Source organism: Cyprinus carpio, chromosome B17, assembly GCF_018340385.1.
Source record: "Cyprinus carpio isolate SPL01 chromosome B17, ASM1834038v1, whole genome shotgun sequence".
Classification (NCBI taxonomy): domain Eukaryota; kingdom Metazoa; phylum Chordata; class Actinopteri; order Cypriniformes; family Cyprinidae; genus Cyprinus; species Cyprinus carpio.
This window is the reverse complement of record NC_056613.1, coordinates 10,106,001-10,127,237: the sequence shown is the minus strand read 5'-3', so window position 1 is coordinate 10,127,237 and position 21,237 is coordinate 10,106,001. Positions and strand designations below refer to the sequence as shown.

The following is a 21,237-nucleotide window of genomic DNA, read 5'->3' as shown; positions in this document are numbered from 1 at the left end:
GTGTGTTCAGGTTCTAAAAAAGCTAACATAGATATACCCATGTGACCTAGCAACAGCTTGGGGTGCTTGTAACAATTTACAATTTCTTTTGGTAGATCTATAAAACAGAAATGACTGTACAATAAAATCAATATAATGATAATAGTAATAATTAGAAATTAGTATTAATAATGAAATGATCATTATTAGTAATAATATTAGGCTGAGAAAATGTCCTGATCTAAGTTTTGACTAGTTAAGTTACACTGATATGATGTTCTGTATATGTGTTGAGTAAGATGAAGCTGCTAAGCTGAAAGTTTCACTGCCCTGCGTCAGTCTTTGTAGAAGGCATGTCTTCTCTTACCTTTCCCTCAGCTGACTTAAGCTTGATTTGCTGCTGACCTGTTTAAAGGTATGAATGGAGTGGCAAAACATGAACATCAGGAGATGCCGTATGTGTAAGCAAGTCATTAACAGAGAACGAGAGGGAAAGGGAAGGGAGTGTCAGGCTATCACAGAGGTCACTCGAGGTCTGTGTTCTCCTGCAATGCTAGTTGAGTCAGCGTTCCTGAAAGAGGAAGCAAAATCTCATAGTAAACACGGAGATCATGTCACACTCACAGCTTTTGTTTTACAGATTTCCTGTAATTCCGCAGGAAAGATCTGATGGTCTGCTCTCATTACACTTCCTCTGAAATGGAATTCATCTTCTTTTTCCAAGAAAAGCTCCAAAAAAGCTCTTAATAAGTATGGTGATTACTTAACATTACAGCAAATCCAACCAAACTAAATTAAACCATAATCTATTTCTGCTAAGACATAACTCAATCTTGTCTCACTCTCACTCAAATTGAACATCAACATAGAGAGAAGATTAAAGCTATAGAGGAGAGATGTACAGTAGCTATCAGTCGAAAGTTTGGAGACATTTGATTAATGTATCTCATGATCTTTGAGACTGTTTATCTTGTTTTGTAGAAACCAACTTTTTAATTAAAATGAAAAAACATGAATTAGAGTGAAGAAAAACAACCAACATGTGCCCAGCATGCATGGGAACTCTAAACTGTTGGAAAAGCATCTGAAGTGGCTACTTGTGAAGTTTTGAGAGATCGCCAAGAGTGTGCAGCAGTGTTAGCAAATCAAACAGCAGCAATGTTTAAAATTTAAAAACATAAAACCATCTTTATTCACTGTTTAATATGCATACTTACTATTTATTTGATGACTGTTATTGTAAAAAAGTATAATAAAGCCTGAGGGTGTTTAAACTCTTGATGAACTTGCTCTGTCCATCATGTCAAGCGCTATGTTTTCTTATTAAGCAGACTTTTTTTAATCCAAATGTAATCTAGAGCCAAGGGTATGTTCCTTCCAGAAGTATCCCATTGGTTTCCCAGATCCCTGCGGGCTGCAGTCACGCCGCATAAGAACAGATGTTGTCCAAAAAGGTGATATGAGGCAAATGCAATTAACTGTTCTTTTCTTTCTGTCTTTCTTTTTATTCACTCTCTTTTCATGTCAGAGGGGATTACAGAGTCAGGGTGGGGGAGACCAAACCTCTTGTTTTATGTGTGTGTGGGAACCAGTACAAGCACAGGGCAGGAACAGGATCTCGGTGGGCTTAGAGCCCAAGCCGTCTGACCCTCATGCACTCAACCAGCACAAAAGTTCAGTCGACCACCCAGACAGAGACGAGAGATGTACAAGGGTGGGAAGAAGTCTACGAGGTTTGTTCTGTTGCAGAGTCTAAAACATGTTCTTCAACATCTTCAGTTCTGGCATTAAACAGATATTTATTTTTTATGCCCACATGCCTTTAATGTCATTTATTTTACTGCCTCCAAATAAGTGAATTATAGTAACATAGAGGTGAAAGCCTATTGTGATGTAAAACTCCAGCAGGTTTCCTTTATTATTTTTTTAATTAGCATATTACTTCAGAGATGCATGACCTGAGACAAACAACAGATTATTGCTTACATTACTGCTTATTGATAACTTATTGCTTTTAGTCATTAATTTGGTAATTTCATTAGACATAACTGTGGAAGCCCATTTCCGCCAAGTAAGAAAAAAAAATCATGCCTTAAAAAGTTTATGAGAAATTATGTCGAAATTATGACTTAAATCATAATTATGACTTAAAAAGTCGAAATTATGACTTGAGTCATTATGACTTTAAAAGTCGAAATTGACTTAATGACTTTATAAACACATTGGTCACATAATAGTGGTCTATGGTGATAAATGGGACATTCTGAAACGAGTTAATTTGGAAAACCAAGTTCAATACGTTAAGTTGCAAGTTAAGCGTTGTCTTGGGGTAGAACGTGAAATAAATAAATATACATATAGATAGGATGTATATGTGTGTGTGTGTGTGTGTGTGTGTGTGTGTGTGTGTGTGTTTGTGTGTGTGTGAAGAGTTGCAAAAGCCTCTAAGTGTCGTTTGAAATTTTCTTCTAAAATTAGCATTTTTATCAGGCTCATATGTGTAGGTTCAGTAATTTCACTTTAATTACTATTAGGTTCTTTTCATTGCAATTTTATTTTATTAAATGTTTATAAGCCAAATTAACTAGTTTCAGAATTTCCCGTTTATCATTAGGCTTTTATTGTGACCAATGTGTTTATAAATTCATTAACTCAATTTCGACTTTTCGTCATAATTATGATACTAATATATATATTAGTTTTAAAGTTTTTTTTTCTCCAGCATTTTAAAGCAACAGTAGGCCTATAGTTTTTCTTGGACGCAATATAAAAACCTAAAGAAACCAAAAGTAACAGAGACTCTTGGTTCTTTGCTTGGCCGGTTGATCTCTCCGTCACTCACAAGTCCGGCCGGTGAGAACAGCTTCAAACTGGTTCTTTATTTCACTTGATAGAGCGCATGCTGAGAAAAGTACATGAACGTGCACTGGCTGCAATGTCCAACCTCACATTGGTGCCTTATCAAATACAGCAGATTACAAATGGCGTTGTAATGTTGAAAACACCTCTCACTTCTCTCTGCTCCTCTTCTGGTAAGGCGCAACTATTAAAAGAAAAAAAATATTATCTAATAAGCATATACACAATAAAGCATTAACGTGAATGTTTTACTATGGAATAAAATAGCTGTTAATTATCAGGTGGCGAACTGCAGTTGAGGAGAAACTTAAGCGCGCTTCCGTTGCACCACTCTGCGCGCGCTGGAGTTGAAGATGCATCCGCGCGCTGCTAATGGCACCGGTTCTTCTCACGACTGCGGAATGTCATACATGAAATGGACAAATTTATATAAAACAGGGCCATAGGAAGGCAATCCGGTCAGCGCTCTCTCCACCTTCGAGGTGTGGTCTCTTTCCAAAAGCGTTCAAAACTAGGCGGCGCGCGATGTTGAGCGCGAGAAGGTATTCAGCAGAGAAGCGCGTGAGACTGGCCTGGTCTACCAGGCACGAGCGGTTCAGCGCACCGCGCTCTCCAAGCAAGAGCAACATCCACCTGCCGTAAGTATCAAAGTTTTTAAGTTTTGTGATTTAAGTTGTAATTTTCACATTTTATTTTGGTAGTTGATAAATACCATGCACGTAACCTATCATAGGTTTAGATTCGTTTAAATAAGAAAAAGTGGCTATTTTAGGTGTGCTAACATTTTAAGTTTTCACCGTTTTTAATCACCTGTTAAACTTTTTTCTAAAGTTTCTATTATATATTGACCTTTATGTATACAATGAAACCTAAAATGTTACTTATTTTTGTATAAAGTTTAAATATGGTATTGCAGATTATATATAAAATTACATATTGAATACATGTAAAAATTACAGTTTTGCATAAATGATAGCATGTCACAATGCCATGAAGTGTACACTATCAAACTGATGTTTCTCCCTTTCTTTCTGAAGGTCTGTGTGTCAAGTGAAGTCAGTGTAAGATCAGTGCTGAGAATGGGTGCTGTAAAGGGTGAAGGTGCTTTAGATGGTGGATGGGGATGGATGATTGTGGTGGCCTCTTTCATGGCCCAGTTCCTGTCCTTTGGATCCCCCCAGTCTGTTGGGGTGTTGTACCCCAAGTGGCTCAGTGCCTTCCAGGAGGGAAAAGGCATGACGGCTTGGGTCGGATCCATGGTGTCTGGTGTGGCGCTCATCACCAGTGAGTACTGATCATTTCTCTTGTGTGTGTGTGTGAGAGAGAGAGATAAAGAGAGTGTGCAGGTTTCCTAAAAAATCAGCCTGTGCAAACAGCAAAAGTTCTGATTATCACACATGCTGACAAATGGGTGTTCAACGTTCTGAAATAGTACAAGACAAAAATAAATAGCACTGAAAAATGTCTTAATCAGTTATAGACATATTGTGAACATGAATAATTAACTTTGCAAGCAAAATTGTATAATGTAAGTTTTACATCCATTGGATTTTGTTCGATTTATGCTATAAACAAGAAAAAAGCAATTGTGGCGACACTTTACAATGTCTCATTTCTTAACATTAGTTAAAATGAACTATGTGCAATATATTTTTTACAGCATTTATTAACCATTGTTCATGGTAATTAATAAAAATAATTGATTTTTTTTTTTTGTTTTTTTTTTTTTTTTGTTTTTGTAAATATTAACATTTACTAAGTTTAATAAATGCTGTAAAAATATGGTTTATCATTAGTTTATGTAAACTAACATAGTTAAACTAATGTTAACAAAGGAAACTTTACTGTAAAGTGTTACCACAATAATGTGCCAGATAAAATAATTTCAAGATAGTAATATCTCATGCAGTTATTTTTCTGAAGTAAAAATGTCCTGTTTTTGGGTGTTTACCTATTTATAATAGACAAAAATTCTAAGACGGACCTGTTTCTTTGTCCTAAGTGTCCTAAACATACTGCTGTTTTTCCCATAGAATGCTGCTGACTCAGTGTTCTCAAGCCCTCTTTTATGAAAAGACATGCTGACAAATAGAGAAATGATCTACTTGTTTACATAACAGTTGTATACTAGTCGGCCATTACTATCTGCATTGCTGGAGTCAAACTGACAAGTCCAAAAGAACATCCTCTAAACTTTACTTACAAGAGAGAGAAAGGGCAGAAATACAGAAACATAGTCACCTTTCATGAACTAGAATAAAGTTCACATAGGCTAAATGTGCGTGTAAACGTGTCTCTGTGTGAGTGTTTGAGTTACAGAGGTATCGGGTTTTGTTTACAGATATAGCTGTATAGTCCATCGTCACAGTAGGGAAAGTCATGACTGGATAGGACTGTCAGGGACATGGGTGTGTATGCGTGAGCATGAGTAGCATGTGTTTGTGTGCCCTGGTCATGCTAATTCAGAAGAAGAGGGATTTACTGAGTTGTTACAGAGCTGGCCTGTGAAACACACACTTATCTTATTCAGTACTGTCTAGAAGGAGATGTCTATAATGCTCCAGTTGATTCCTGGTCAGACACACCCTGTGAAAGGGCAACATAGCAGATAGTTATCTTCTTCACTGATTATATTGGCTACTTTATAAATTATTGTTTCATTTTGCTTGATAGAGTTCTAGTTGTTTTGGGTTGGATGATTTTTGTCAGTATATAGAGCTCTTGTTTGGAATAGTTTATATCGGTGTAGTGTAGTTCAACATTCAATAGGCTGGTGTTGAGTAATAGTAAGTTTGTTTGAGGGCATTTGGCAGTGATGTTAGATATAATGTATCCCATACCAGACAGTACAGAACCTAATGAGCCATCAAAATAAAGACAGTGAAATTATTTAGTCTGGATGGCACAAACACACACTGTTCCCACTAGATGCTCTCCAGAGTCCAGCCATTTAGGCCATATTAGGAGCAACTCAGTGCTGAGTCATTTGTTATTTCTAATGATAGATAGACAAACACATTCTCTTCACCACTATAGTATGACAGGGTCTATTTTTGTATCTGTTAAGACCGAGTTGGATGGAGGGTCCCTTTAATATTACAAAAGGGCTGTTGGTCCTGTGAGGGGACATATAACATGGTACCAATAATTTATTGTGTAATAAATCTTAATATAAGGGTCATCATACTATAGAACAATATGTATACTTAGCCTACATTTATATTATTCAGGATTTCAGGTTATGCTTATTGCCAAGACAAAAAATGTGCATTTTGTGTTGCCTTTGCATTGGTGCTTTAGAGTTCAGCACTGAAAATAACAGTGCAAGGTAAATAAACTAAGACACAATTATTCAGTTATTAAAGATCAAATGAAAAGATTCAAAATGAAAAGCAGCAAAAATTGTACTTAGGTACATAAGCAAAGATAACTTGAATGGGTTTTTTATTGTTTGGTAGGTTGTCAAATTTGTGGTGTGGATTATTTATTTATTTTGCATTCAGTAAAATATGGTTCCTGTTTCTCTCTCTGTAGGTCCGGTGTGCAGTGCTTGTGTGGATAATTTTGGTGCACGGCCAGTTACCGTCTTCAGTGGTGTGATGGTGGCTGGAGGTCTGATGCTGAGTGCTTTTGCTCCAAGCGTCTCTTTCCTCATCTTCTCCTATGGCATTGTTGTTGGTAAGATAATAAAAGCATTATTAGCATTGAATGAATAGCTGTTTTCCGGTAGAAACACATGCATTTTTTTATGAATATGCCTTATATTTATCTTCTCACATCATACTATTCATAGAGAGTGATGGTACTGTATGTGTTTATGTCCAGGATTTTCATTAAGTGCAGGAAGTGCTGAACAGTTTTTATAATTTCAGATTGTGTCAGGGTTGCTATTAATTATGTTTATACAACTTTCAGTGACAGTTTGAAATTTGAAGCCATGGTACCATCACTGTGTACAGTGCTGACCTTTGGTCATACTCACCAACTCTCTGAACACACACAGAAATGTGCTACCTACAAATACGATTGCATGATCAAGTTCAGTGGAGTTACTTTAGATGCACCAGAGTCATCCTAACCATTTCACTTCCTTTGTTGCCTCAATCAGAAGTACATAATATAGGACATTATTTAAAAATTTGCACTATTGAGTCTGGCTCGTCAACTTCATACATACTTCAAGGGACAGTTCACCCAAAAATGAAAATTCTGTCATTAATTACTCACCCTCATGTCGTTTCAAACCCATAAGACCTTCTTTCACCTATAATGTAGCCTATAATTACCTATAATATAATTTACATTAAGGTTTTTCAGACTGACATTAAATTTATAGGTACAGATATTTTAAATGTGTAAATACAGTTGTGAAATGCTACATTCATGTTGCATTCAAGAATATATTCATGTTCTGTGTTTAAGGCATTGGCTGTGGACTTGTTTATGCTGCCACACTGACCATCACCTGCCAGTATTTTGACAAGAGGCGTGGCCTAGCACTGGGCATTGTCACCACAGGTGTGGAATGGAATAAAATGTTTTGTTTTTTTATTTTGTTTTTGTTTTTTTTTTTGTTTTGTTTTTATATCATAAGCATTTTTGGCTTCATGAAAATTAAGTGAAACAAATAAATAAAATTAAAAAAATAATTCCCTTTCATTAGAAAACATAAAAAATAGTGCAGATAGCAAAAAAGCAGTGATTTCTTTTAATTACCTGGTTCTTAAGGTTAATTATGTTCATTCTTCTCAGGTACAAGTGTGGGCGGGTTCACTTATGCCACACTCCAGAATGAGCTAATTGAGATGTTTGGATTGGAGGGCTGCCTGCTTATCATTGGAGCGCTGGCGCTCAACTTGATGGCATGTGCTGGGCCAATGCGACCTTTGAACTTACCTGGTTACTACCTAAAACAGAGAGCTGTTCTACAGCGTACAGAGGAACCAGAAACACTCTACACCAAACCTACTGCCATTATCATTGACTCTGATCTCAAAACCACACCTAGCTCGGCCGATAACACAGCCACCATTAAGCTTTTGATCCTCAAGGAATCCACCGAGCTGCAAGACAGTGAAGGGGAAAGACAAGGTGGGATATTGTCCTGTTCAATAGTAGCACGAGCCATCAAGAAGCGAATGCGTCCCTATGGACGGTACCTGGTCGAGGCTGTAGAGCTCCTACAGGACCGTATCTTCATAGCTTTCTGCATCGCCATATTCCTGTTCAGCTTAGGGGCGTTCCCACCTGTGCTCTTCATGGAGGACGTAGCCCAGAGCGAGGGGCTTATCGACGGGATTGCACTAATACCCCTTGTCTCCATCGTTGCAATGACAGCAGGCATCGGTAAGCTGGTCCTGGGCGTCCTGGCAGACATGCAATGGGTGAACAGCTTGTACCTGTACGCCCTGACGCTGACAGGCACAGGAGCGGCTCTGCTTCTTATTCCTGTGGCTAAAAGCTACATGGGTCTGCAAGTTCTGTCGGCTGTGGTTGGATTTTTCTCAGGGAACTGGTCTCTCACATCCTATATCACTACTAAGATTGTGGGCCTTGAACGACTCAGTCAGGCTCACGGCATTCTCATGTGCTTCGGAGGGTTTGGAATCACCCTCGGGCCACCTGTTGTAGGTAAGAAGGAGCTAATGAACGCAAGCATGGTTTAAATTGAAGACAAAAGCTTGCATGAACAGAAAAGTATTAAAGAAAAAATACAGAAGAAAATATATATATTCCTTGTAGGTTCAGCTAATGGAGTGATGTCTCACTGTGCGGAGTTTTCGAACCCTTTTACTGATGGTGTCCCTGTTTTTCTTTCCTTACAGGTTGGTTCTTTGACTGGACTCAGTCATATGACTTGGCATTCTACTTCAGTGGCACTTGTGTTTTACTGTCTGGTTTGCTTCTGTTCTTGGCCACTCTGCCTTGCTGGAACAGGATGTCAGAGGAGGGAAATTCTGCTGCAAAAGAGGACATCAACACTTCTCAACAGCCCACTCTTGATTGTGACAAAGTAGCCTCTGTGGCTTGAACAATATCTTAAAGTTCTTTAACTGACCTTGGCCTTAACAATCTGGTGAACATGTAGAAGACTGTCTTCCTTTTCTTACGGTTTTCTTACCTGGTACGTTTTGCCAGGGGACTTCTCATGGTGCCAGACCTTTTCTTTTGTTTAATGCGAAAAGGTTTTATACATGGCCCACGAACCTTGATATTTTTGAGAGGGCATATTCATTTTTCTTAGATGCTTATATAAAGACTGCCTCATTTTTGAGGCTTATATATAGCAGAAGTTGTTTGTTAATATTATATTCAGTAGATTGTTTACTGGACACAGAAGCTGTTTTTTTTTCTTTTGTAGATCTTGATCACTTGAATTATGTAAACTTTACTTTCTTAGAGGGTCTCACTGTGTTGCACGTGGATATCACCAACCTGTGAACATATATTTCCATTAATGAGAACATTTCTGACCAAAAGCTTCAGAGAATTATATAATTTTTGAATAGTTTTTTTTTTTTTTTTACTGCACTTACAATGAAAAGCATTTTTAAAAAATCTGGGGTAACAATGACTTTGCATTGCAATAGTTTCCTGTGCATTATCTGCTTTTATTGTCTGTAATACCAAAATGACAACAAATTTCATTTAAGTGGTAGAGAGAGGCCTTGTTTTTAAATTGACTAGCTTTAGTCACATTTCATTTTAGGGGAAGTCGTGGCCTAGTGGTTAGAGAGTTGGACTCCTAATCCTAAGGTTGTGGGTTTGAGTCTTGGCCCGGAAATACCACGATTGAGGTGCCCTTGAGTAAGGCACTGAACCCCCAATTTCTTCCCTGGGCGCCGCAGCATAAATGGCTGCCCACTGCTCCGGGTGTGTGTTCACGGTGTGTGTGTGTTCACTGCTGTGTGTGTGCACTTTGGATGGGTTAAATGCAGAGCACGAATTCTGAGTATAGGTCACCATACTTGGCTGTAGTAACGTCACTTTCACTTTTTTTTTAAAGACATACATTTTTAAAGACATACATAAAGGCATGTTCTGCATCTCTAATTGTTAGTCATTTAGAAATATAAGAATATGCTGATGAAAAAAAGCACCCCCCCCCAAAAAAACAAACAAAAAAAACAAACCTACGGAGAGACAAGAATTTGATTCTGTGACCTGCAATGTGTTTGTATGTGTGCGCCTGATAATAGAGTCATCCTCCCCAGTTTTTCAGCAGGCTGGTCCCTGACAACACTCTTTTATTACTGTATATTTTGAAATGCCAGTGTCATTATTTCATGTCAGTATATGTTGTAGAATTGTAATGTATTATGTATAAATGAATGTTACGAAAAGGCCACTTTTGACCAAAGACTTGCTTTATGTCTTGAGTAAACATTTTGACAGGGTGCAAAATAATTCTATATAAAATGTAACACTGTCCCACTATATGATGTATCTGTCTTGTTCTTTTATTGCAGTGAGTTTGTTTTATACAATACTATGTTAATTTTTAGTGACAATAAAAAGATTTATGACATCCTTTTTGACTTTTTCTCATTGAGTGTCTCATTTACACTTCCTGGGAGATCTGAAAAGTCTGAGTTGTTGGTTTTTCAGCTTTGGAAAAGTGACTGTAATTAATGTCGCCTTATAACTGGACATTTGGTCTTCAGAGTATGAGAAACCCAAATCATCCACTGACAACTTTAAAATATCATTTCATCATTTACCTTTATAACCTTGAACTGTTCATTATTTCTTCTGCAAATGACACATACTGTACGTGTGTGTGAGGGTCAGGTTTTGTCTACATTGTGGAGAACAAATACCTTAAAAACTTGTTTAATAACCCTGCAAATGATTAGAATTGAGAAAAAAAAAAATCTTAATTTTGAAAAGTGCATCAAATTCCCCATAGCCAGCTGAATCTGATGAACTGGTGTAACATGGCAATGGTTTCTGGATTTTTCAGCACGCAGTCAGATATAATACTGTTAATATTAGATAATTTAATGACAGCTTCCTGGTTCCTTTGTTTAATCTGTAAATCTTATTGATAATTTGCATTATAAGACACACAAAAAGCTTGTTATAATCAGTGAAGATCTGTCACAGTAATGTAATATCTTTGAATTATGTTTATTTGTGGGATTTATTTACCAGTCCAAATATTTACCAGCTGTATATGCTGGTGTGTGTGCTGTTAGCGACAGGAAATTTACCTTTTCATGTTGTTGCATACAAGACATTACTATTGGCATGTTCCATTTGGAGCAGTGGAAAAATAACAGGAAGACAGACAGTGAGTGAATGAGCTAGTGTGTGTGTGTGTGTGTGAGAGAGAGAGAGAGAGAGAGAGAGAGAGAGAGAGAGAGAGATGCCCTTATGTATGTTTAATATGGACTGTCTGGTTGCTCAGTAAACAAACCTATAAATACTTCCATGCTATTAATACTGTGGCCTCTAATACACCCTCCCATAGCACAAGGCCAAAAACAGAAATTATTATTGTCTACCAATAACACACAGAAGTACATATACAAACTGATTAAGTTTGAACAGAAATACAGTTGAATTGTAAGGTCTGTTATGAGAAGATTTACAGGAATCATCCTGATACAATGTTCAAAACAAATCTGTATTATTAAATACAACAGAAAACACACCCATGAGAAAATCTGCATACATGTATATGCTATTTAAATAAATTAAAATATAAAAAAAAAAAATTAATTGAGCAATGGCACCCTCTTTAGGATAAATGTAGTATTAATTCAGGAGTGATGCCTAAACTTTAAAATAAAATAAGCCATTTGAAAGTTATTATTCACTTTAGCTGAAAAGTACAATCTTGACACAGACTAGGGCTTTATTATCGAGTGGTATGTTTGTACAGAATCTTGTAAAACGAGCTCAAAGTGTCCCACTGTTCCAATGGTGACCAGAAGAGGGAGACAGAGTGAATCAGTCAGCTCAGAGAGTTTCTAATGCGATTATTTGGGTGTTTTGTAAAGTTTATACGGTCAAAGTTAACATTCAGTAAAAGCATATATTCACATATATTTTTTAATAACTACTGCAATGATACAAAAACAAACATTTCAACTTAGTATGTTTTTACTATATTAAGTTCTTTTTTTTTTTTTTGCTATACTGATTACCATTTGTATAACCACAGTTTTATTACAAATACCATGGTTACAGTATGGTTAGTGTAACATGGTTAATTTGTGGTTACCATGGTTTAACTATTGTAACCATGGATTTTTGGTTTTATTTGTAGTAAAACCATGGTTAGTTTTCGTAAGGGATGTTTATTTAATGCTTTCAATAACAACTTGAGAATTTGAACGGCTTATACTCAGTTTCCTTTCAGTGTCTCTATTTCTATAATCTTATCAAGTAGACCAGGGGGTAGTCTCATTACAGTCTCATTAAAGAGTATTGTGCTTGAGCCTTCCATCACAGATCTCAAGCCAAAAAATGCTTACTTTTGTGTCACTTAAAGGTGCAGTGTGTAAATTTTAGCGTTATATGTGGGTTGTGTTGATTTTAGCGGCATCCAACCAACGGCTCAGTCCCCCGCTCACCCCTCCCTTTAGTAAAGCTACGGTGGCCGACACAGGTAAAGATGTCGTCGGTAAAGACAGCAGAGAGCAATGAGATTTCTTTACAAAGGTAAAGCAAGGAATTATATTTACTTAATTATTCAATAAATTGATGGCATTGTGAATGTTAATATACTTGTTCAGTGTTTTATTCACAAGAACAACAAAGTGACGAAATGTGCTCTGTAGAGCAGTTTGTCCGTTTAGGGCTACTGTAGAAACATGGTGACGACTTTCCACAAGTTGATATGATTCTTTAGGGTCTTAATGAAAAAACTGTAACATAGTTTGGTTAAAATTTCTCAATGGTAGTGTAAAAAACACATTTTCACCATGTCAAAAACAGCTCTTTATAGAGCAAGCCGTTTTGTAGCATTTTCCTTTAAATGTTAATGAGCTCTGCTGACCCCGCCCCTCTCTTACGAGCCACTCATTCATCGTGAAACTTGCTAATTAGCACATTATTAGGAAAGGTGATTTGCAAAGATTCACTTTTCTGTAGGTGAAGCTGGACCACGAATGATTCGCACAAAGAGAGACACATTTAGGTAGATCGGGGGTGCATTCACTTCAAAAACAAACGTAATCCATTGCATCTTCAGCAGCTCAGATGTCAGGAGTAAATGATGACTGCTATGTTCATTATTACATCCAACAACAAAACACCTCAATCGCTTAGGAGACATTCTTGTCTACATCTGCTCCGGCGGTGAAACAATGGCGGACTGATGACAGCTCACTCAGGGCGGGTCTAAGGTAAGAAGCCAGTCCAGTCTGTGCTGAAACGCTACTGTCAATCAAACTATCGTGGGAGGGGCTTGTCTGTGTGACTCACAAAGACAGGCATCTGAGATCGGCTCGATTTGAGAAAGGGGTAAAGATTTTAGTAGATTAAAAAAAAAACACTGGGTGGATTTAAATGTAGCTAAATAAATAAAAAATAAATAAAAACGTAGCTAAATTAAAACAGCCAATATTTTCCTTTCATTTATGTGCTTACTTTCTGACATATTTACAAAAACTAAACAGCATCACAACAATTTAGGTGTAGTGAAGAAATACATATAAACAGATGCATATAAGTGAGAACCTTATAGCATGAGCCATGTGTACAGTTCCAGGAAAATTCATATTAAACTCATCTATCCTCTCTTCTCTTTACTTCTCCCTCTAAATCTCTGCTTTCCTTTTTACAACATTTGGTATCATCCCAGTTGCCCATAAAAGAGATTTATTGATGTTCCACTCATGGATATGACATTACAAAGATATAAAACAGAACAGTAAACATTTATAATGTTTCACAAAACCTGAAAATATATAACACCAAAATAAGATGTAGTCACATTCAATTCAGGCATTACAATCTGTTTAGACGTTTGGGTAATTACAATCTTACTGGCTGCTGAATGAATTCAGATATTAAAAAGAGCATACTTACATATGATAAAAAAGGTAAGATTTTATAATGGAATTCTGTCAATCAGAAGAGTATAAATAAAGTATGACTGTATAAGGGAATAAGAGACTTGTGTTTGAATCTCACTATTACAGATAAAACAAACCATTTCCCAGACAATGACAAGAATAATGGAAAATCATTTTATGATTCTGTCCAAAAGAAAGAAAGAAAGAAAGAAAGAAATAAATAAAGAAAGAAAAAGATTATTGGATATTTTTCTTTTGTCGAAGGATCTGATCTGCCTGCAAGCACTCATTTGAATAATCTTAAAATGTGGATGCTCTTACCATTGATAATGCACTTGAAAAAAAAAAATTAAAATAATGGATTGTACCAGACCCCCATTTATCATACAAACATATTACACGTCTTTATGTAACAGACAGACAAGTCATAAAGCCTGAAATCAGATTAACAATCTTAACAGATTAGTTAACTACATATTTGATAGTACATTTCAGACAGTGTATCTTACAAAAATGCTTTGAGCAAATTTTATGTGTGTGTGTTTGTTTGGAAGGATGAGTCACAAAAAGAAGCCACAGCAGAAAGAAAAAAAAAAAAAAAAAAAAACTCCAGCCCAGTTTTGTTTGCCCAGTGGATGTTGTCAGTTTTCCCCTTTTTAGGCTGCAGCTTGACAATATGAGCTGATAGGTATATTCAGATTTATTGTGGGTTTTAGCTTGCATTATGCTTGGCATTAGGGTTAGCATTACGGCTTAGCTAACTGCAATTTCCAGGCATTTGTGCACTGCCAGTACCTCTAAACTTAACTCTGTGCCTCAAGGAAGAAGAGATAATGTTTCAAATGCAAGCGTTGCCCTCAACTAATTTATTCCTTATAGCTTTCATTGTATTTGAGTGGAAAAAAGTACATAGCTGAGAAATCACCTTCTGCTTCCTTGTCCATATATATTCCATGAGATTTAGCAAAGTAAAATGCTTTTGCAATCTAAAACTGTACAAAGAGACATAATCAGTGTGCATTAAATACTTTGATATTATGACACAGGGATTAGAAGGATTCAGTCCTGAGAAATCAAATGGGTTATAGTCACATCCTCCTGCCTGGACCAATCAGAATCCATACTAAGTAGAAGCTGTTCACATAAATATGTTTACTTTGTTACTTATAATATGTCCTCATAAATGTATATAAGTCTATTGACAATCTAATTAAATTGTCCAAAATATATTTTTAAGATTGCAGATGTATTTTCTTGCCCTTTAAAGAACATTTTGTAATATATTTTGTCATTCGAAGGTTTAGACAAATTATATTTTCAATTTGATGTTTACAACATGTATGTATACCATATATTTTAAATATATTTTGGCCAGAAAAAAAGTATTTTTTTACATATGGGTTAAAAGAGATAAAAGCTGGCATCTGTGTGAAAGTTTTGGCACTGGAGTGGAACGATTGATGTTGATCTAAGCCAGGGTCACCAAACTTGGTCCTGGAGGGCCGATGTCCTGCAGAGTTTAGCTCCAACCCTAATTAAACACCCCTGAACCAGCTAATCAAAGTCTTAACTTCCAGGCAGGTGTGTTGAAGCAAGTTGGAGTGAAGTTTGCAGGACAACGGACCTCCAGCACCAAGGGCCTGTCCACACGGAGACACATTTAGCTGTATACGTAAAAATTTTGCATCGTATCAGCATTTCGTCCAGACGGATCTGCCGTTTTTGGGAGCCTGAAACTGCAATTTTTTGAAACTGGGTCCCAGAGTGCATAAATCTGAAAACGACATCCTTGCGTTTTCGTGTGTACAGACAATCCGTATATTTTGTGATAGCGCTAGACGAACACTGCAGCGGGGAAACAAGACCTTGTGCTCGCACAGGACAATACTGGTGACATTTAGAGACTAGTTAAGGTTTGTCCAAAAAGTCACTAGATTTGTCAAGTTGGCAACTGGCCACATACTGGTCTGGCATGTATACTACATTGTTTTGTGTCAGTTTCAGTGGTTTTGTGTGTATGCAGATATTCTTGAGACGATGCTGTTTGCGGAAGAACGAGGAAAAAAAAGATTGGATAGGGAAAGCTTTGGCTTCGTGTGGATGAGGTCCAAGTTTGGTGACCGCTGATCTAAGCTAAACACTGGTTTTGATGTTAAGATTAATTAACATTAAGCGTTTAGCCTAATTACACAGAATTGTTTCTGAGTCTAAAAGATGTCCTTGACACATCAGTGTTAATTGTGGACATCGGAAAGTGTTCGTAGCTGTCCTCGAGTGACTGAAAATGGCAGTGTAGCACCACGGAGGCCACATCCTTGCGGAAGTTGCTGTTGAGGAAACCATAGATGATGGGGTTGACGCAGGTAGAGCTCATGGCCAGCAGATGGCAGAGTGAAAACAGCAGATTGTGGTAACACACGGGCAGCGCCTCCTGGTGCCAGTCTGCCACCACATTAAAGGCATTTAATGGCAGCCAGCACACAGCAAACACAGCCACCAAAGTGACAAGCATGACATTTATGCGTTTGCTGTGCATCATACGCCGATGTTCGTCCTCTCGGTTGCGGCTGCACTGGTGCTCCAGCATGCGCTGTCTGCGTCGCAGCCGCAGGAAGATGCGAAGATAACAAAGTAGCATGAGGAGCAGTGGGCAGCAGTACTGGAATAGTAACAGGCTGGTGGTGTAGGCTAGTTTGTGTTGCTGAGAGGGCCAGACTTCCAGACAAGCCTGCAGCTTGCTGAGTGGCTCAGGAAGCAGGCTGTATGGCTCACTGCTGAGCAAGTGAAATGCCAGGAAAGGTAATGATGTCACGCAGGCCAGCAGCCACACAATCAAGACGGCTATGTATGCCTGAGGGACGCTCGGCTTCCAGCCAGATGGATGCAGGATGAGCTGGTGCCTTTCAAGTGCGATCAAAACCATAGACAGAACTGAAACGGTCACCGACACACACTGCACGAATGGCATTAGGCGACATAGCAGCGCACCGAAGATCCAGTGGTCCATAAGTGTGTAAACCACTGTGAAGGGAAGGCAGAACACACTCACCAGGATATCAGAAACCGAAAGGTTGGCAATGAGGATGCTTGTGACGTTAGGAGGGTCCCGCTGGTGCATAATAATGCAAATGAGGAGGATGTTACCAAGCAAGCCCAAAATAAGCACCAGGCAGTAGCATAGCACTAATGTAAGCGTCATGGCGCTTGATTGCCAGCAGGGGACATCAAGCAGGAACAAACTACTGTTGCTTTGATTGAGACTGAGGGTGGAGTTTAAGAGCGCCTGCCACCACTGCATGTCAAAGAGACCCGACGACATTGGCCACCTCAGGATAGCGCCAAACAGCAAAGCATCTTGGGAGTCTGAAAATAACAAAGAGGTGCATCTAAATTAGACGTGCACACCCCTGGGGCACTCAGCATGCATTTCAGCAGCTATGACACTATAGAGGCTTTAACAGTTATTTTGGAAATCATGAGGACATAAATTGTGAAAAATTTTAAAGGTGATTTAAAGACAAGGGTTTTACTCAGTCCCAAACAGTGACTCTTATAGAACAATATCATGAGTTCCTCTGAGAACATAGCCCTTTACATCTATGTGCAAGAGAGAGTTGGGTTGACACCTTTGATTAAAAATAAAAAGGCGATCTCTATGTTACTTTTTCTGTGGAAATAATGGGAAAGAGATAAAAGAGAGGTGTGTGGGTGAAATGATACTGTGACCCTGCTGAGGGATTTGAAGTGCATCCAATTATAGATGTTCCTTTGGAGGTGGCCATTGATCAAGACCTGCAATGGCTCAAAATGTGAATGCAATCATTTTGTCTCAGCAACAAACATATCCACAGAGCATATTGGAGACTCTAGTGTTTTATTTGTGTGTCTTGGGTAGCAGGTTTGCAGAACGGTCTCATATTGATCCGAATGTTCTATGGATAATCTATAGATGCTCTGAATACACACGCTAACACACAAAGAGCTCACTGAATTCACTGCACAACAGTTCTTGATTTGTCTGAAAAGCTCCTCACATTCCATCCATCATTAAGAATCTAAATTCTTAAAGGGACAGTTAACCTTGAAAATGAAAAATCTATTATCAGTAACTCACCCTCATTACTTTTTTTTTTCAGTGGAACAAAAGGAGATGTTATACTGTCTTTTTGTGCTATAAAAAAAATACTACTTCCCATTTATAAAGTCAAGTACAAGGAGGACGCCAGGTTCATTCTTGCCTATTTCTTGGAGAAATTGTATATAAAGTGTAGAATAAATAAACAAAACTTAACAGTCACGACAACAATGGTTCTCTCTTCTGTCCACGGCAAATTCAAAACACTCTTATATCATTTTTTTTTTTTTTTTTTTTTTTTTTTTATTATGATGAATTTTTATGCTAATTCTAGCAGCACATGAATTAGGCAGAATGTTCACCCTGCTCTTTTCCATGCAGTGAAAGTGAATGGTGGCCAGGGGTTTTCAAGCTCCAAAAAAGGTTAAAATGTTTCATAACACTAGTCTATATGAATCATGGGCTATATTCCAAGTCCAAACAATAGCTTTCTGGAACAAAGAGAATGCCATTTAAGTTGCTATTCATTATATGGAAAGCAGTAGCATCAACATTCCCCTTTCGTGTTCCACGAAAGACATCATACAGGTTTGGAACAACATGAGGGTGAGTAACTGATTACAGCAGCACAGCCAATCATTACAATTTGCATGACATATCATTATGTGGGCAACAGCGCAAAAAAAATTAAAACAAGATGGCAGAGAGACTGATTGTTGAAGACCTGATGCAAATCATGTGAAAGAGGCATTAGCCTAGTTCATTATATCCAAGCTGATCTTAGAATAGGTTAGTCTTAAGTAAAAAGGCATACCTAGCTTTTGTAGGCTTTTCAGAGCTAGATATGCAACAATGAGCATAATCATCCTTTATTTACACAACAAATTACATTTTCATGCTTGGCTGTAGCCGTATCTATCTCTCTTTATCTCTATCTCTCTCTCTCATTCAGAGGATAGACATAATGAGATAACTTTGGACTTCCTGTTGTAATCAGTGTCCATCATTTAATTATATTATAAAATTAGAATTCTCTCATGACTAAACATATCTGCTACTTGGCAAACACAGAGCCAAGCAGAGTCTAAAATCAGTTTGTTACAGTCAAATGTGTGGTCGTTCACACCACAAACAATTAAACCATATTTTCACACTTTAGCATCATTTGCAAAGCAAAAATAAACTAATGCCTAAAACAGTTTCCAGAAAGTTTTAACATTACATCAGCTTAAAAAAAGTTGAAATCTATTAGTTTGAATTAAAATGACCTGATGTGACATAAAAGTTCCTGTAACACCTACACACGTGTTTTTATGTGACAAAGCAAGGAAAAAAGGAAGAGTGATCTCTACCCTGCCTTACAACTGATATCCTTTTTTTTAACATCATTAAATGTTATTTTTCACCTGTGATGGGACTTAGAGAGAGAAGATCACATTAACCTCCTGCACTCACTCTCTCTCTCTGTCAGTTTCATCCTCTTTCTCTCTCTTTCATAATCATCCCAATCTCACATCATCCACCCATTCTTCTCCTGCAGGTGTGGATATCCCCTAAGGCAGTTTGCATGTCACACTGACCAAACCGTAAAAATACTCACATCTGCTCAAACACACAGACATTCTGACTCAACTATAACACAAACCCTGAGCTCTAGATTACAATTTATATTAAAGCACGGTGCATTCTGGGATTCTAGATGGTTTTAGTCATTTACTTAAATACTACATGAATTTAATTTTCAAAACAATCACTGATGCTGTTGTGCTGACATCTGACCTCCTTTGGGTCAAGGGTAATTGTAAATTCTCTTTGAAAATCCTCTCTACATATAATGTTGTGCTCATATAGCCTACCCTATTTATGTGATGTGATTTAACAGATGCAGAACATCCCTAAAAATATATGAATTGAACCCTGAGCCAGCTTTTCATTCTAAGTCAAATACGGCACAAATAAAGCTATTAGTATCACTAAATCCTGTCGCCATACTGCCCACCTGCACAAACATACTCATCTGAGAAGATGTGCTTGCATTTATGTGTGCAAAGAAGAAAACTGCTTGTGTGTCCTCACTTCATGGCAACACATTAGCGCTGCAGTCTATGTCAACATTGGACCCTCTCCAACAGATGACTGGTTACTACAAGCTTTTTCAACCTTTCTGAACAAGTATGCATGTGTGCATCTATGGCTGATGTGCAATATCAATGTTTCCAAAATGGAAGAGCATTTATTTGGATATTAAATACTGACAAAGCACAACTTTTTATACTTAAAGACACAAAATCATCCACAGAGGCTTAATATCACCCAGTCACAGCGAATCAAACTTTAAAAACACATGAAGATGCTCCACAGAATAATGAAACTGTGTCACTGTTAAATTCATAAATTGTGCAAAGCACCTTGAATTTCAGTCATCTTTTGCAAAAAAGGAGTTTAAACAGTTACATATTCAAATTATTGTATACACATCATTTATTTTATAATCACTGAATATACAATGTAGAAACATGCATATCTGTGTGTGCAGCATTTCAAGAACTCACCTGTGTCTTCTACAGCAGATTGCTGTCAGGCAGTCAGAATTAAACACTCAGATTCAGCCAACTCCAGATGTTCTCTCTCTCTCATCCTGGGCTTCTTCTGAGCCCACATCCTTGCAATGTGCCGTCTCTGTAGTAACTATTGGCTGGGCTTCACACTGCATCAACCCCAATGTATTCCACTGTGTTTACTGCCCACGTGTGATATGAACGATGTACTACATCGGGAGCTTTGGAATACAGGTTATCAAACGCGTTCGGGTCCCTCTAACACATATTTTCTTAAAAACACACTAACAAACGCAAATGCATGCTCATAGAAACGATGTTCTGTACATTTAAGATGCGGAAGATCTGCTAAAGCTCTTTGCTTCGGATTAACAATAGTTGAGATGTAACATAAAGCCTATTTACATAAAAAAAAAAGGTTGGAAGATTTTACGTCGATGTCCTCAAATTAGTCAGTTGCCAAAAGCAGGTGTCATGAAATATGTAGTTACAAGCCAAGGGGATTCAGGTATGCACCAGAACAATTTTGGCGTCCATTGCGTCAGTGTTCCGCGTTCTGATTGGTTGGAATATGGGCGATTTCATGAGCGCGTTTAGCGGAATAATCGACGTAACATTCTGTTGCCATAATTGTTTTACGATTACACCGTGAAACTACTTTTTTTAAAAAATATAAAACTTATACTTTTTATACGTTTTGTTTCGCTTTTATTTTGAATGTTTCTTAATTAAGTTTGAA

The 21,237-nt window shown here is 37.6% G+C and overlaps 2 protein-coding genes across 3 annotated transcripts; one reads left to right on the top strand and one right to left on the bottom strand.

The window, feature by feature from the left end:
- Positions 1-2,880: 2,880 nt before the first annotated feature.
- Positions 2,881-10,366, top strand: LOC109053642 (monocarboxylate transporter 9-like). 2 transcript variants are annotated; one of them, XM_042742103.1, is made up of 7 exons: positions 2,881-3,011; positions 3,120-3,476; positions 3,876-4,122; positions 6,373-6,516; positions 7,261-7,356; positions 7,591-8,469; positions 8,664-10,366. In XM_042742103.1, the coding sequence occupies exons 3-7, from the start codon at positions 3,918-3,920 to the stop codon at positions 8,867-8,869; spliced, it is 1,530 nt and encodes a 509-aa protein (XP_042598037.1). In that variant the 5' UTR covers positions 2,881-3,011; positions 3,120-3,476; positions 3,876-3,917; the 3' UTR covers positions 8,870-10,366. The 2 variants fall into 2 exon arrangements, with proteins under 2 accessions (XP_042598037.1, XP_042598038.1); XM_042742104.1 differs by having other exon boundaries at positions 2,986-3,476.
- A 3,932-nt stretch (positions 10,367-14,298) lies between these two features.
- Positions 14,299-21,027, bottom strand: LOC109071330 (neuropeptide Y receptor type 1-like). The gene is made up of 2 exons (XM_019087790.2): positions 20,493-21,027; positions 14,299-17,228 (listed from the first exon to the last, which is right to left on the bottom strand). Exon 2 carries the CDS (start codon positions 17,182-17,184, stop codon positions 16,051-16,053), a length of 1,134 nt encoding a protein of 377 aa, XP_018943335.1. The 5' UTR covers positions 17,185-17,228; positions 20,493-21,027; the 3' UTR covers positions 14,299-16,050.
- Between the last annotated feature and the right edge of the window lie 210 nt (positions 21,028-21,237).

Coding starts and splice junctions, on each gene's coding strand:
- LOC109053642 (XM_042742103.1), top strand. CDS start 3,918: ATGGGTGCTGTAAAGGGTGAAGGTGCTTTAGATGGTGGATGGGGATGG. Junction 4,123..6,372: donor TGGTGTGGCGCTCATCACCA/GTGAGTACTGAT, acceptor CTCTCTCTGTAG/GTCCGGTGTGCAGTGCTTGT. Junction 8,470..8,663: donor CCTCGGGCCACCTGTTGTAG/GTAAGAAGGAGC, acceptor CTTTCCTTACAG/GTTGGTTCTTTGACTGGACT.
- LOC109071330 (XM_019087790.2), bottom strand. CDS start 17,184: ATGTCGTCGGGTCTCTTTGACATGCAGTGGTGGCAGGCGCTCTTAAAC.